Source organism: Leucoraja erinacea, chromosome 21 (genome assembly GCF_028641065.1).
Source record: "Leucoraja erinacea ecotype New England chromosome 21, Leri_hhj_1, whole genome shotgun sequence".
NCBI lineage: Eukaryota > Metazoa > Chordata > Chondrichthyes > Rajiformes > Rajidae > Leucoraja > Leucoraja erinaceus.
Window position 1 is genome coordinate 803,247 of NC_073397.1, and position 11,735 is coordinate 814,981.

General features: G+C 46.7%; 1 protein-coding gene across 6 annotated transcripts in view; it reads right to left on the bottom strand.

The window, feature by feature from the left end:
- The window catches only part of tox2 (TOX high mobility group box family member 2), a 115,935-nt gene extending 112,175 nt beyond the window's left edge, over positions 1 to 3,760 (bottom strand). Inside the window, exon 1 of one of the 6 annotated variants that reach the window (XM_055651944.1) lies at positions 3,563 to 3,760. In XM_055651944.1, the coding sequence (XP_055507919.1) occupies positions 3,563 to 3,721 (159 nt within the window). In that variant the 5' untranslated portion in view covers positions 3,722 to 3,760. Of the gene's footprint in view, positions 1 to 2,486; positions 3,460 to 3,562 lie in introns of those variants that run through there. The other 5 variants (XM_055651950.1, XM_055651946.1, XM_055651949.1 and 2 more) reach the window with 5 other exon arrangements.
- Positions 3,761 to 11,735: the final 7,975 nt, after the last annotated feature.

Sequence of the window (11,735 nt, forward strand, 5' to 3'; positions counted from 1 at the left end):
GGTAGCCAAAGGCTTTCTCTGCACCAAGAGCCCGACCAAACTCAGACCGGTCCCTAACACTCACATCACACCGGCCCTCAACATGAGAAGCTGTCTCCATCACTGGCAGAGCAAGGAACAGCTGCCCAGGGACAGAAGGAGAGGACAGAGGGAGAAAGCAAAGAGGAGAGAGGAGGGCGGCAACACGAGAGAGATGGAGAGAGGCCAAGGGAGGGAATTGCTGAGCTTGCACAGAGGTAGATGAATGGGATGAATCTAGAGTTTAAACCCATAGACTGACACAGGAAGGGATGAGGCACGGAAGGAGAACGTTGTTGAACCAATGCAAGATTTGCTTTGTACCTGCAGCTCACCAGCCTTGTGTGTTTGACAATAAACTCAACGACTTGGGTCAGTGTAGATGATGGGAGTCGGTCACGGTGTGTGAGGGGAGGATGACACAGGGCGGGAATGTGTGGGAACTGCCAATACTGGAGGTAACAGGGAGGTGAGAGGGTGAGAGGAGGTATTAGTGTCAGGATGGAAGTCGAGCAGCTACAGAGGGAGAAACTAGCAGACTTAGTGTGGCCATGTGGGTCAAACATGGCACCGAGGTTACAAACTAATCAACACACAGGACTAGTGCAAATCACACTAACACACACGGTCACACACACACACACACGGTTACACACACACACACACGGTTACACACACACAGTCACACACACACACGGTACACATACACACACGGTTACACACAAACACACACACACACACACACACACGGTTACACACACGATCACTCACACACACACATACATGATCACACACACACACACAAACACACACGGTTACACACACACACGGTTACACACACACGATCACACACACACACACACACACACACACACACACACGGTTACACACGCGATCACACACACACACAGACAAAACACGAGACATACAAACGCAGACACACATATATACATATATGTGCCTACACAAAAACATAGACATACTCATATACAGATGCACACACACACACACCGACACATCAGATATACACACACACAGACAATACACAGAGATACACACGCAGACACACTATAGACACACCTACACACAGAGACACATATACACACGCGCATTAAAGGTACATCAGATACACACACAAACACAGCAGACCCACAGACCCACACACGCACACAATACACCTGTCCTCACCCCTTCTCTTCCCTTCTCAGAGACTATTTTTGCTAAGGTTGAAAATAGAAAGCACCATCTCCTGCGCATATTTTCCAATTGCACGGCCAGATGCAAACACTTGGCACACGGGCTTTGATTAATATTGCAAATGGCCTCACTTTACAATTGCCTGTATCCCGGAGCGCTCAGAGTGCACGCGTGGCTGTCTGGATCGATGACACCGGCATAAACTCTTGCTTAAGACATTTTTTAACAGTCCCTCCTAACGGGCTGCTGATTGATCCAGTCAATGCGAGCTCATAAACAGGCAGCTTACAAACCCACCACAGACAAACACTTCACGGAGACTGCCCTTGCCGCCTGCCTGCCTGCCTGGCTAGCTAGCTCACAGCTCAGCCCATCACTGCCGCTCTGAGAGGGACTGGCCAGACACAGGGGTAGGTGTAGAGGTGAGAGCAGGGGTAGGGCAGGGGCTGGGAGAGGGGCAGAACTAGGGGTAGGGGCAGGGTGCAGGGGAAGGAGCAAGTGTAGAGATAGATGTAGAGGGGCACGGGTCGGGGGATACAGAGGTAGGAGGGGGCAAGGGTAAGAGTTGGGATAGGGGGCAGTGGAAGGGGGAAGGGGCAGGAGGGGTAGAAGGGGCAGGGGATAGGAGGTAGGGGGCAAGGGGGATAGGGGGCAGGGGGAGAAGGGACAGAGGTGAGGCCACTCTGGGAGTTGGGGGGGGGGGGGGAGAGCAGGGCAGTGTCTGCAGGAGGGTCAGTGTGGCCGTTTCACCCAGCTGAGGTGTTACTGCCCCCATCGAGTTTGTACACTGCAATCCACACACAACACAACATCAGGCACAGTCCCACTCTACAGAAACACGCTCTAAACTTCACACACACACAGCACCCTCCGTTCCAAGCACCACTTACACACACACAGCAAACACCAGAACACACTCTTGCATAAAGACATAAACACTCACAAAATAAAATCAATATTTTACACAGAACACACATTGATGCAAACTCTAACACAATTGTACACATTCACACACAAGCACACTCAATAACTAACTGCACGGATACTGTACACACACTTGCACACTCAAACCACAGCTATACTCAAGGATGTTCACAGACCACAGGCACACATACACACGCGTGCACACTATTTCTCTGATTCAAGACACAAACCAAGTTCCTCAGCCTGGGAATTCTCTTGCTTGTAGCGTCAGAACAAAACCTCGGAAACACACTTGCAGCATGAGGAGGAAGCAAGCTGTAAGAAGTTTAAATGATAAAGCCTTTTACCTTGTTGGAGTAGTAATGTTCCAGGCAAGAGCCAGTGCCCAAGCAGTTCGGGTCAGCAGCTAGGGCAGCTGCCGTCGCTGGTGCTGAAGGATAAAATCTCACATCCATCTTTCTGTGGCCACAACACCAAGGGCATGGAAGCAGGTTCTTGATTATTATTCTCACTCTTCCTCCGTCTCTCTCTCTCTCTCTCTCTCTCTCTCTCTCTCTCTCTCTCTCTCTCTGTTGTTGAATGGAACAGATAGAGAGAATGGAGTGAGTTTCAATGCATCCTTGTTTCACATCCGTTTGTGGTCTGCAGTAGTTCAGCCTTCTTGCAAGATGCACACTTTGAACAGCCTTGCCATTACAGGCTGAGGAAAGTGACACCAAATAAAGTCTCAGCAAGAAACTGTTGCAACAAAATGCTGATGAGATTTTCTCGACGGATTCGTGTGTCTGTTCCCTTTGTCTTTCTCCCTGTATCTCTCACACACTCCCTCTCAGTTTCTTTCTCCGCTGTCTGTTCTCAGCATGCCTGAGAGTGTTTACCCATGCGTTTAAGCTGAGGGTATCATTTGCTAGCTTTCTCCACACTGAAAGCCAAGCGACCTCTGTTGATAATAGAAGGGATATGGATGAGCTGGGGGAGGGGAATATCAGGCTGTACCACACTTCAGGCAAAGCAGCCTGATCAAACTGCAATGCCTGCCTGTACCAACACACAGCAAGGACTGGAGAGTTCTCTGTCCCCTCACATTGCTTCCATGAGTAACACTGGAGTAAGTAACCCAGTGAACCTGGTGGTCTGCACTAGTTGCAGTCAGATAGATCAGGGCACAACAAGACAAAGTAGTAGAGGATTAGTAGAGTGTTTAGCAACTCAGCCCAGTGAAGGTGTCGAATCCACAAGTATAACAAGTGAACACACCATTCTGCACACATCCCACACCAGGCAGCAAGCAGCCACATTCTTTGAGGAGGGGTGTGAAGTGTAGACTGTGTTCTTGTTGTAGCCGGCTGTAGGGGAACACGAGAAACTGTTCCCTGGCCTGGCAGGGAGAACAAAGCTTCTGATTTAACAGGCAGCAACTTACCCTAAGAAAGGGGTGCACTTTGGCCAGTGCAGGTGATGCAAACAACATGTCATGTTGACCACTGCCTGGTGTGGAGAACAAAGCAAGAATCCCAACAGGAACACACACCCCACCAGGACCACATTGTGCAGTCCTGGTGCAAGGATAACAAACATGCATATAGCTCAGCTCAGCACAATGCTCACAATCCCAGGAAAAGGTTGGATGAAATATTTAGAAAGGATTTGTGTTTTTTTTAATTCTGCGACACACATACTGGCTCTGTGCGTGGGGGAAGGGCAGAGATGGGCTGTGAAAGTCAATGACTACGGTTACACAGAAAAGCTGGAGAAACTCAGCGGGTGCAGCAGCATCTATGGAGCGAAGGAAATAGGCAACGTTTCGGGCCGAAACCCTTCTTCAGACTTCTCCAGCATCTGCAGTTCCCTCTTTAACACGAAAGTCAATGACTTGTTGATAACAGTGCACTGCTTTTGGTTCTAGGCTGCAAGGTAGAGGTAAGGATGCCTTGTATAATAACATGAATGTGGGCTCGAGATAAGATAATAAACCCACACTTCTTTGTGTTTTAAATAAATTATTTATATGGATATTCAGTTTAGATTTCCATATCATACTGTGTGTGGTGGGAAACATGTTTTTGAAGATGACTTAATCTCAGGCATGTTTTTTACAGCAGTGGTCATCTCCACCAGTGTCTCAGTCCACTCTGTCCAATGTTAGTCTGGCCAGGCTGCCTTTTTGACTGAGCTAATGAGAAACTTAAAAATAAACTTGGGATTAACCACAGTAATTTCTCCCTGCATCTCACAATCAGTTTTCAGTACACTTTAATTTTATGGGAAGTCCAAGGTACGCAAAATGTTTTTACCAAAGAACCATCCAGAAGGTTCCTGGGATAAACAGGTGTCAGTCCATCAATTCTCCTTCTTATCGAGTCCACACACAAGATTAGAAGTTGTTCCGTCAGAGCTGAAACACACATCTCGTCATCTGCATACAATGGTGTCTGTCTTGCACTTAGACAATAGACAATAGGTGCAGGAGTAGGCCATTCGGCCCTTTGAGCCAGTACCGCCATTCAATGTGATCATGGCTGATCATCCCCAATCAGTAACCCCGTACGGGAGAGGAGAAGGATTGTGGATATGCCTTCTCCCCATATCCCCTGACTCCACTATCTTCAAGAGCTCTATCTAACTCTCTCTTGAAAGCATCCGGAGGACCTGCCTCCACCACCCACTGAGGCAGAAAATTCCACAGACTCACAATGCTCTGTGTGACGAAGTTTTTCCTCATCTTCGTTCTAAATGGCTTACCCCTTATTTTTAAACTGTGGTACCTGGTTTTGGACGCCCCCAACATTGGGAACATGTTTCCTGCCTCTAGCGTGTCCAAATCCTTAATAATCTTATATGTTTCAATAAGATATCCTCTCATCCTTCTAAATTCCAGAGTATACAAGTCCAGCCGCTCCAATCTATCAACATATGACAGTCCTGCCATCCCGGGAATTAACCTTGTGAACCTACGCTGCACTCCCTCAATAACACAAATGTCCTTCCTCAAATTTGGAGACCAAAACTGCACACAATACCCCAGGTGTGGTCTCACTAGGGCCCTGTACAACTGCAGAAGGACCTCTTTGCTCCTATACTCAACTCCTCTTGTTATGGCCAACATGCCATTTGTTTTCTTCACTGCGTGCTGTACCTGCATGCTTACGTTCAGTGACGTGCTTCTTGTGTGTGGTGGTGGAAACAGGGCCGTGACGTGAACACTCTTTCCTTGACCCCTATCCGTCACTCAACAACCACCACTGAACCTTTAACAAAGTCCAACATGCCAACGCTTCATAGGAGCCCCTTCAAATAAAACCAGCTGTGCTCTTGCCAGGGGTATTAGGGCAGATGACCAGCAGGCAGGTTTAGTGGCTACCTCAGGGTAAATATGAGGAGACAGAGTGGGAGTTCTGATGCTTTGGGCTTGGGCGATGGGGACAGGGTCAGTGGTTTTTATTTTATTTTATTTTTTTATTTTGATAGAATTTATTGCCACACAACCAAGGTCGGTGGAATTTTGGGTTGTCAGCAGCAATAATAAAGAACACACAACCACAATAAAAATGTAACACAAACATCCATCACAGCATTGATCACTGTGGTGGAAGGCACAAAAACTTGGCCAGACCTCCTCCATTTTCCCCCGTGGTCGGGACCTCCACCCTCCGCAGCCGTTGCTGCGGGCGTCCAGATGGTAACGGACAAAGTCAAAGGCAAGGTAAGTCCAGGATCGGCTCTTCCCCACCGGAGACCATGGCTTCAGGCTGGTGTAGGCCGCAGGCCGGCGGTCGAAGATTTAAGGTTCCCGCCGCGCCGCAGCCAGAAGTACCGCAGACCGCAGGGCCGATGGTCGAAGCTCCCCTCCAGGGGTGATGGTAAGTCCATGCCAGGTCCGCGGTAGAAGTTGGCCACGGGCTGGCAGTGATGGCTTCTTCTTCCCCCGGGATCTCCACGAGGGATCCCGGGCTGTAGACGCCGCGCCAGCTGGAGCTGTGCAGGCCGCGGCTTCAGGCTACCGGCTGCCCCGGGCCAGCGAAATGGAGCGCTTCCCTCCTGCGAGCCCCAGCGAGGGCTTACCCGCTGGTGGAGTGATAAGAACCTGACAGTATCAATAGGAAAGAGCAGGAGGAGAACACAGATCTTAGAGGGATTACGCAGGAGGGAGAGACCAGTAACTATTTGGAAAAACATTTGATCATAGGCAGAAAGCTCTGGCTGGTGGGTGAAGAGTGTTGGCTGTGGGTTAAGAAAAAAGGCACCAATGTTTCCGATGACCTCAAGCTTCTGGAGGGGGCATGTGCAGGAATTGACACACATGAACGTTGGGGAGAGGAGTGGTGTCCCTCATTCCTGAACCACTTTGTTCAAACCACATAAGAGATTAGTATACAAACTTAAAGCACACGGCATTGGGGGTTCAGTATTGATGTGGATAGAGAAATGGCTGGCAAACAGGAAGCAAAGAGTAGGAGTAAACAGGTCCTTTTCACAATGGCAGGCAGTGACTAGTGGGGTACCGCAAGGCTCAGTGCTGAGACCCCAGCTATTTACAATATATATTAATGATCTGGATGAGGGAATTGAAGGCAATATCTCCAAGTTTGCGGATGACACTAAGCTGGGGGGCAGTGTTAGCTGTGAGGAGGATCCTAGGAGACTGCAAGGTGACTTGGATAGGCTGGGTGAGTGGGCAAATGTTTGGCAGATGCAGTATAATGTGGATGAATGTGAGGTTATCCATTTTGGTGGCAAAAACGGGAAAGCAGACTATTATCTAAATGGTGGCCGATTGGGAAAGGGGTAGATGCAGCGAGACCTGGGTGTCATGGTACACCAGTCATTGAAGGTAGGCATGCAGGTGCAGCAGGCAGTAAAGAAATCGAATGGTATGTTGGCTTTCATAGCAAAAGGATTTGAGTATAGGACTAGACAGACTTGGTTTATACTCTCTAGAATTTAGGAGATTGAGAGTGGATCTTATAGAAACTTACAACATTCTTAAGGGGTTGGACAGGCTAGATGCAGGAAGATTGTTCCCGATGTTGGGGAAGTCCAGGACAAGGGGTCACAGCTTAAGGATAAGAGGGAAATCCTTTAAAACCGAGATGAGAAGAACTTTTTTCACACAGAGAGTGGTGAATCTCTGGAACTCTCTGCCACAGAGGGTAGTTGAGGCCAGTTCATTGGCTATATTTAAGAGGGAGTTAGATGTGGCCCTTGTGGCTAAAGGGATCAGAGGGTATGGAGACAGGGCAGGTACGGGATACTGAGTTGGATGATCAGTCCATGATATGAATGGCGGTGCAGGCTCGAAGGGCCGAATGGCCTACTCCTGCACCTAATTTCTATGTTTCTATGTTTCTCCTCACTGCCTGATGACTGACATCCTGCTTAGGGTGGTGGCCAGAACCCAACAAGGTGTTCTGAATCTGTCACCGGGTGTTGTGAAAGCTGTGTGGTTGTCCTCTACGGCTCTGTACACAATATGTCAATATTGATAAGATGGTCAACTTGGTAAGATGTTGATCAGATGGAGGAATGGGCAGCAAGGAGTCCATTACAATGGGTGTGCTATACCAAGGTGAAGAAATGTTCCCGTGGCTTCAGGTGAGCGCAATGCTGGTGACTGCGGCTCGCATGATATTAAAGGCCAGCTCAGGTCAATAAAGAGTCAAGTGTTTAATTGCCAAATGCACTGGGATTAGAGGATTGAAATTCCTACTTGCTGCAGCTTCACAAACACATTAAATGCAGCAACACATCAAATAAATGTGTAGTAAATGATCAGTTATTCCAGATAAACCAGGCATGATTGTTCAAGATAAATACATAATGCAACCTCAGTAGTGTCCATAGTGCATCGTTGCTGAGGTAGAATCGTGCTTAGTGTTGGATGGTGTTCAAGTCTGATAGTTGCTGGGAAGAAGCTGATCTTGAACCTGGTGGTCACGGTTCTCAGGCTCCTGTACCTTCTTCACAATGGGAGCAGCATTGTGTGGTCTTTGCTGACGCTTCCTTCCTGAAGCAGTGCTTCGTGTATGATGGTGCGTTGGTCAGTACAAGTGGTGGACCAGGCAAAGCATTGAGGGTTTGGGCTTTATCCAAAACATCACAAACATAAACAGCAACAATTATTCTCATCAATCATCCATTGGATTAGTGAATCATGTCCAATCCACTCATGTGGGGAGCCTAGTGGAGATGGGGCATGTTGGTTAGCCCGGGCAAGTTGGGCCGAAGGGTCTGTTTCCACGTTGTATGACTCTATGACACATCACAACATGCAGTATAGAAATCTGGTTCAGAAATGGTGAGGAAACTTGGTTAATGTCTGGCATCAGGTCACAGCCACTGCAGTGTTTCATTCTCAATTATTGAAAGGAACATTCACTTTAATATTGAGTGTTCCCATTGAATCTTTCCCTTCAAAAATCAAATCAAAATGCTACAAATGCAGCTCAGGCAGCATCCGTGGAGCGTTTCTCAGCTGTTGTCAGACACGGGCAGCTGACAATTCCTCAACAGATGCTGCCTGACCTGCTGAGATTTTCTGGCATTTCCTGTTTTTATTTCAGATTTCCAGCATCTGCAGTTTTTTTGTTTTTGGATGCTGGTTTACACAACATTCCATCATTTCAAAGCCTGGATTGGGCAGAAAGTTCAAGACTAGGAAAGAAAATACAGACTCTTGTGTCTGTGGCCACATTGACGATTCCGTTGTGCCCAGGACAGAGGCTACTTTATTGCAGGGCCCAGCAGTGGGGTACTCACAAGACACTACAGACTTGCACTAGGACAGCAAAGATTCAGTCGCCCTAATACCGTGTCCTTGAGATTCCTCGCATCCCCTCAAAACACTGGCACTAGCATTGGGGCTGGAGCAGGGGCGGGGTGTATGAGTGGGAGGGTGGAAGATGTGGATCAGGCTGCCTCTTATTGATCAGGAGTGGCTGTATCCTCAGATGGAATGGAAACTGCAGCCAAGCAGGAATCGGGTTTGAGGTTGCACGCTCCGAGGCTGCCTCTCAGAGCAGCAGGAGAGGACAGTGGTCGCAACATTCCACAAAACTGTCCCTGCAAACAGGAAGCATATCTGCAAAAAGCTGACCATCCCCTTTGTTAAAATATTTTAAAAGGGAATCCAATTATTAATTACTATTGTAATTAGTTCTTAAGGAAGTCAAACTAGGGTAGGACTTTCACCTGAAACAGGGACCTCGGGAGTGCTGCAGAGAAGCAGTACCGAGTACAAGTATATAATTCTCTTAAAGTGGTGACATAGGTAGAAAAGGTGGTGAAGAATATTTTTGCCACATTGCCTTCATTAGTCAGGGCATTGAGTAAAGAAGTTGGGGTGTTACATCAGGGCTGCCAACATTGGGTGAGAGTTGGGAGTGAGAAATTGCGAGAGACCAAGCCCGAGGGAGCGTAGCAACCAAGGGGGGGGGGGGGGGGGGGGAGAGAGGGGTGTCCCCCCCTCCCATTGGTACGGAAACTTTTGCATTTTTCGGCTTGAAATTGTGCAATCTGGTGCATACTGTAGCGAGTCTTTTAACCAACACTTGAATGCAATATTTGTGCTTTAAATTGGATTAGCTATTGGATTAGGCTAAATTACATTCCTAATTACATTCCACAGTAGAGTCAGGCTCTGATCAACAGGTGCAGCACATGAATGATCTTAGTGTATTCATGTAAGGATATCAGATTATAATCAAGCATTTGGCCCATGTTGACCAACCTGGGACTTACTGTACACCTGGTACTACTCCTGACCCTGACTCCAGTTGCATACCTTCTCTCTTTCCTGACCCTGAGTCCAGTCTTACACCTGGCCCCCTATTCTACCCTGATCATAGCTGCTTACCTGCTTAGGTTCCTAGTGTTGAACACTCCCATTGTCCCAGCTTTTACTGCACACCTGGTACTATTCCAGACCTTGACTCTGGATGCACACTTGGCCTTGCTCCGAGCCCCTCTGCACTGACAATATATCTGGCCCACACAGAAAGCCCCATATCTGACTGCCTGGACTTAACCTATTATGTTCAAGTCCACAGGCAGTAATCTTTTATGGGGCACTTTACAGACCAAATTTTGTATAACTAAATTTGCTACATCCATTGGCTTGCTAGTTACTTTGTCAAAGAAGTCATCAATTGGTTGAACACAATTTCTCATCCATAAAATTATACTCACTCAGCTGTATAAGTATTCTGTAACCATTTCCTTCATTTTCCTAACAAACTGTCCTGAAGTCATTTTCACCCCCAATATTTTCAGTATTTTGCTGTCTTCCTCTCAGCTGGGACTTTTCCGAAATGCAAAGTCCAATAACTATATATTTAAGCAATAATATTCTATTTAATGTGATCATTTTTTTCTGTGGTATTCATAACACAACAATGTTAAAAAGATCTTTGTTTTGATTGCACCTACCAACATGCATACATTATTATATTACAGTTAATATGTACCGAGGGTACATTTGTTCCAATGCTCCCCATTCCCAATTACTTTTACATTGAAGTGATTGAAATCCAAGTGAAGTTTAAATGGCATCAGAAAAATAAAACCTCCGGAATGGATGATATTCATTACGTGGTTGATTGGAGTCAGTATCAGCACAATAACTATATTAAACATTGAATCTTCAGATGTCCTGGTTCAAGCTAAAACTAAAGGCAAATAATAACCTCCTCACACATTCCCCTGGAAGTATCTCTGTCACTCCTTTAAAATATGCCCCTTCTTTGAACAAGCCCTTAAACATCGCATCTGAATCCGTTTCCATCTGATTACACTCCTTGAGGATGTTCATCTACGTGTTCAATTAATAAAACAATGAGATTGGGGACATTTCTATTCAACCTGTCAAAGGAATTTGGGGGAGGGAGAGTTTAAAAATAGTCAGTGAGATAAACAAACATAATAGTTCAGTGGCAAATGACAACAGTGCTACCTTCCCAATATTTATCTGAAGGAAATAATGGGTTATCGGGGCTGTATGTTGTGAGACCTTGCATGTCATTTTAATATTACACTTATCGCATCCCCCTGGATATTCCGGATTATTAAATTAAGGTTTTGTCAACTAATTACAAATCAGTAACATTAGCCAACTCCAAAACACGAAATGCTGAACATTGGGATCTAGACATCACGGACAATTGGTCTCAGTCCCCCGCTCACATCTGGCAGTGCTCTCTGTCTGAACCAGGGGCTACGTAGTGTTTTTGTAAGTGGGGAGGCTGAGTGATCACTGATCACTGGCCTTGGGGGTACCCGGCGAGGGGGTGGAGCAACTGAGTGGGGGGAGGATGTGGGGGGGGGGGGGGGTATCCCCAAGGTACCCCCCCTCCCACGGTAGGGATCTTTTGCAATTTGATGTATTAAAATCAATCAATCAATCAATCAACCTTTATTGTCATCTTGCAAGCAACAGTTGTACAGTGCAAAATGAAAAGACGTTTCCCAGTGAATAGCGGAGCATCGCACATGAAATTTAAAACATTTCACACATAATAACACTAAAAACAATCCAGTCCCTGATGGAACAGTATAAATAGTTAAAAGCAGGTAAAACACAATGTTAAAATACAATAAACCAA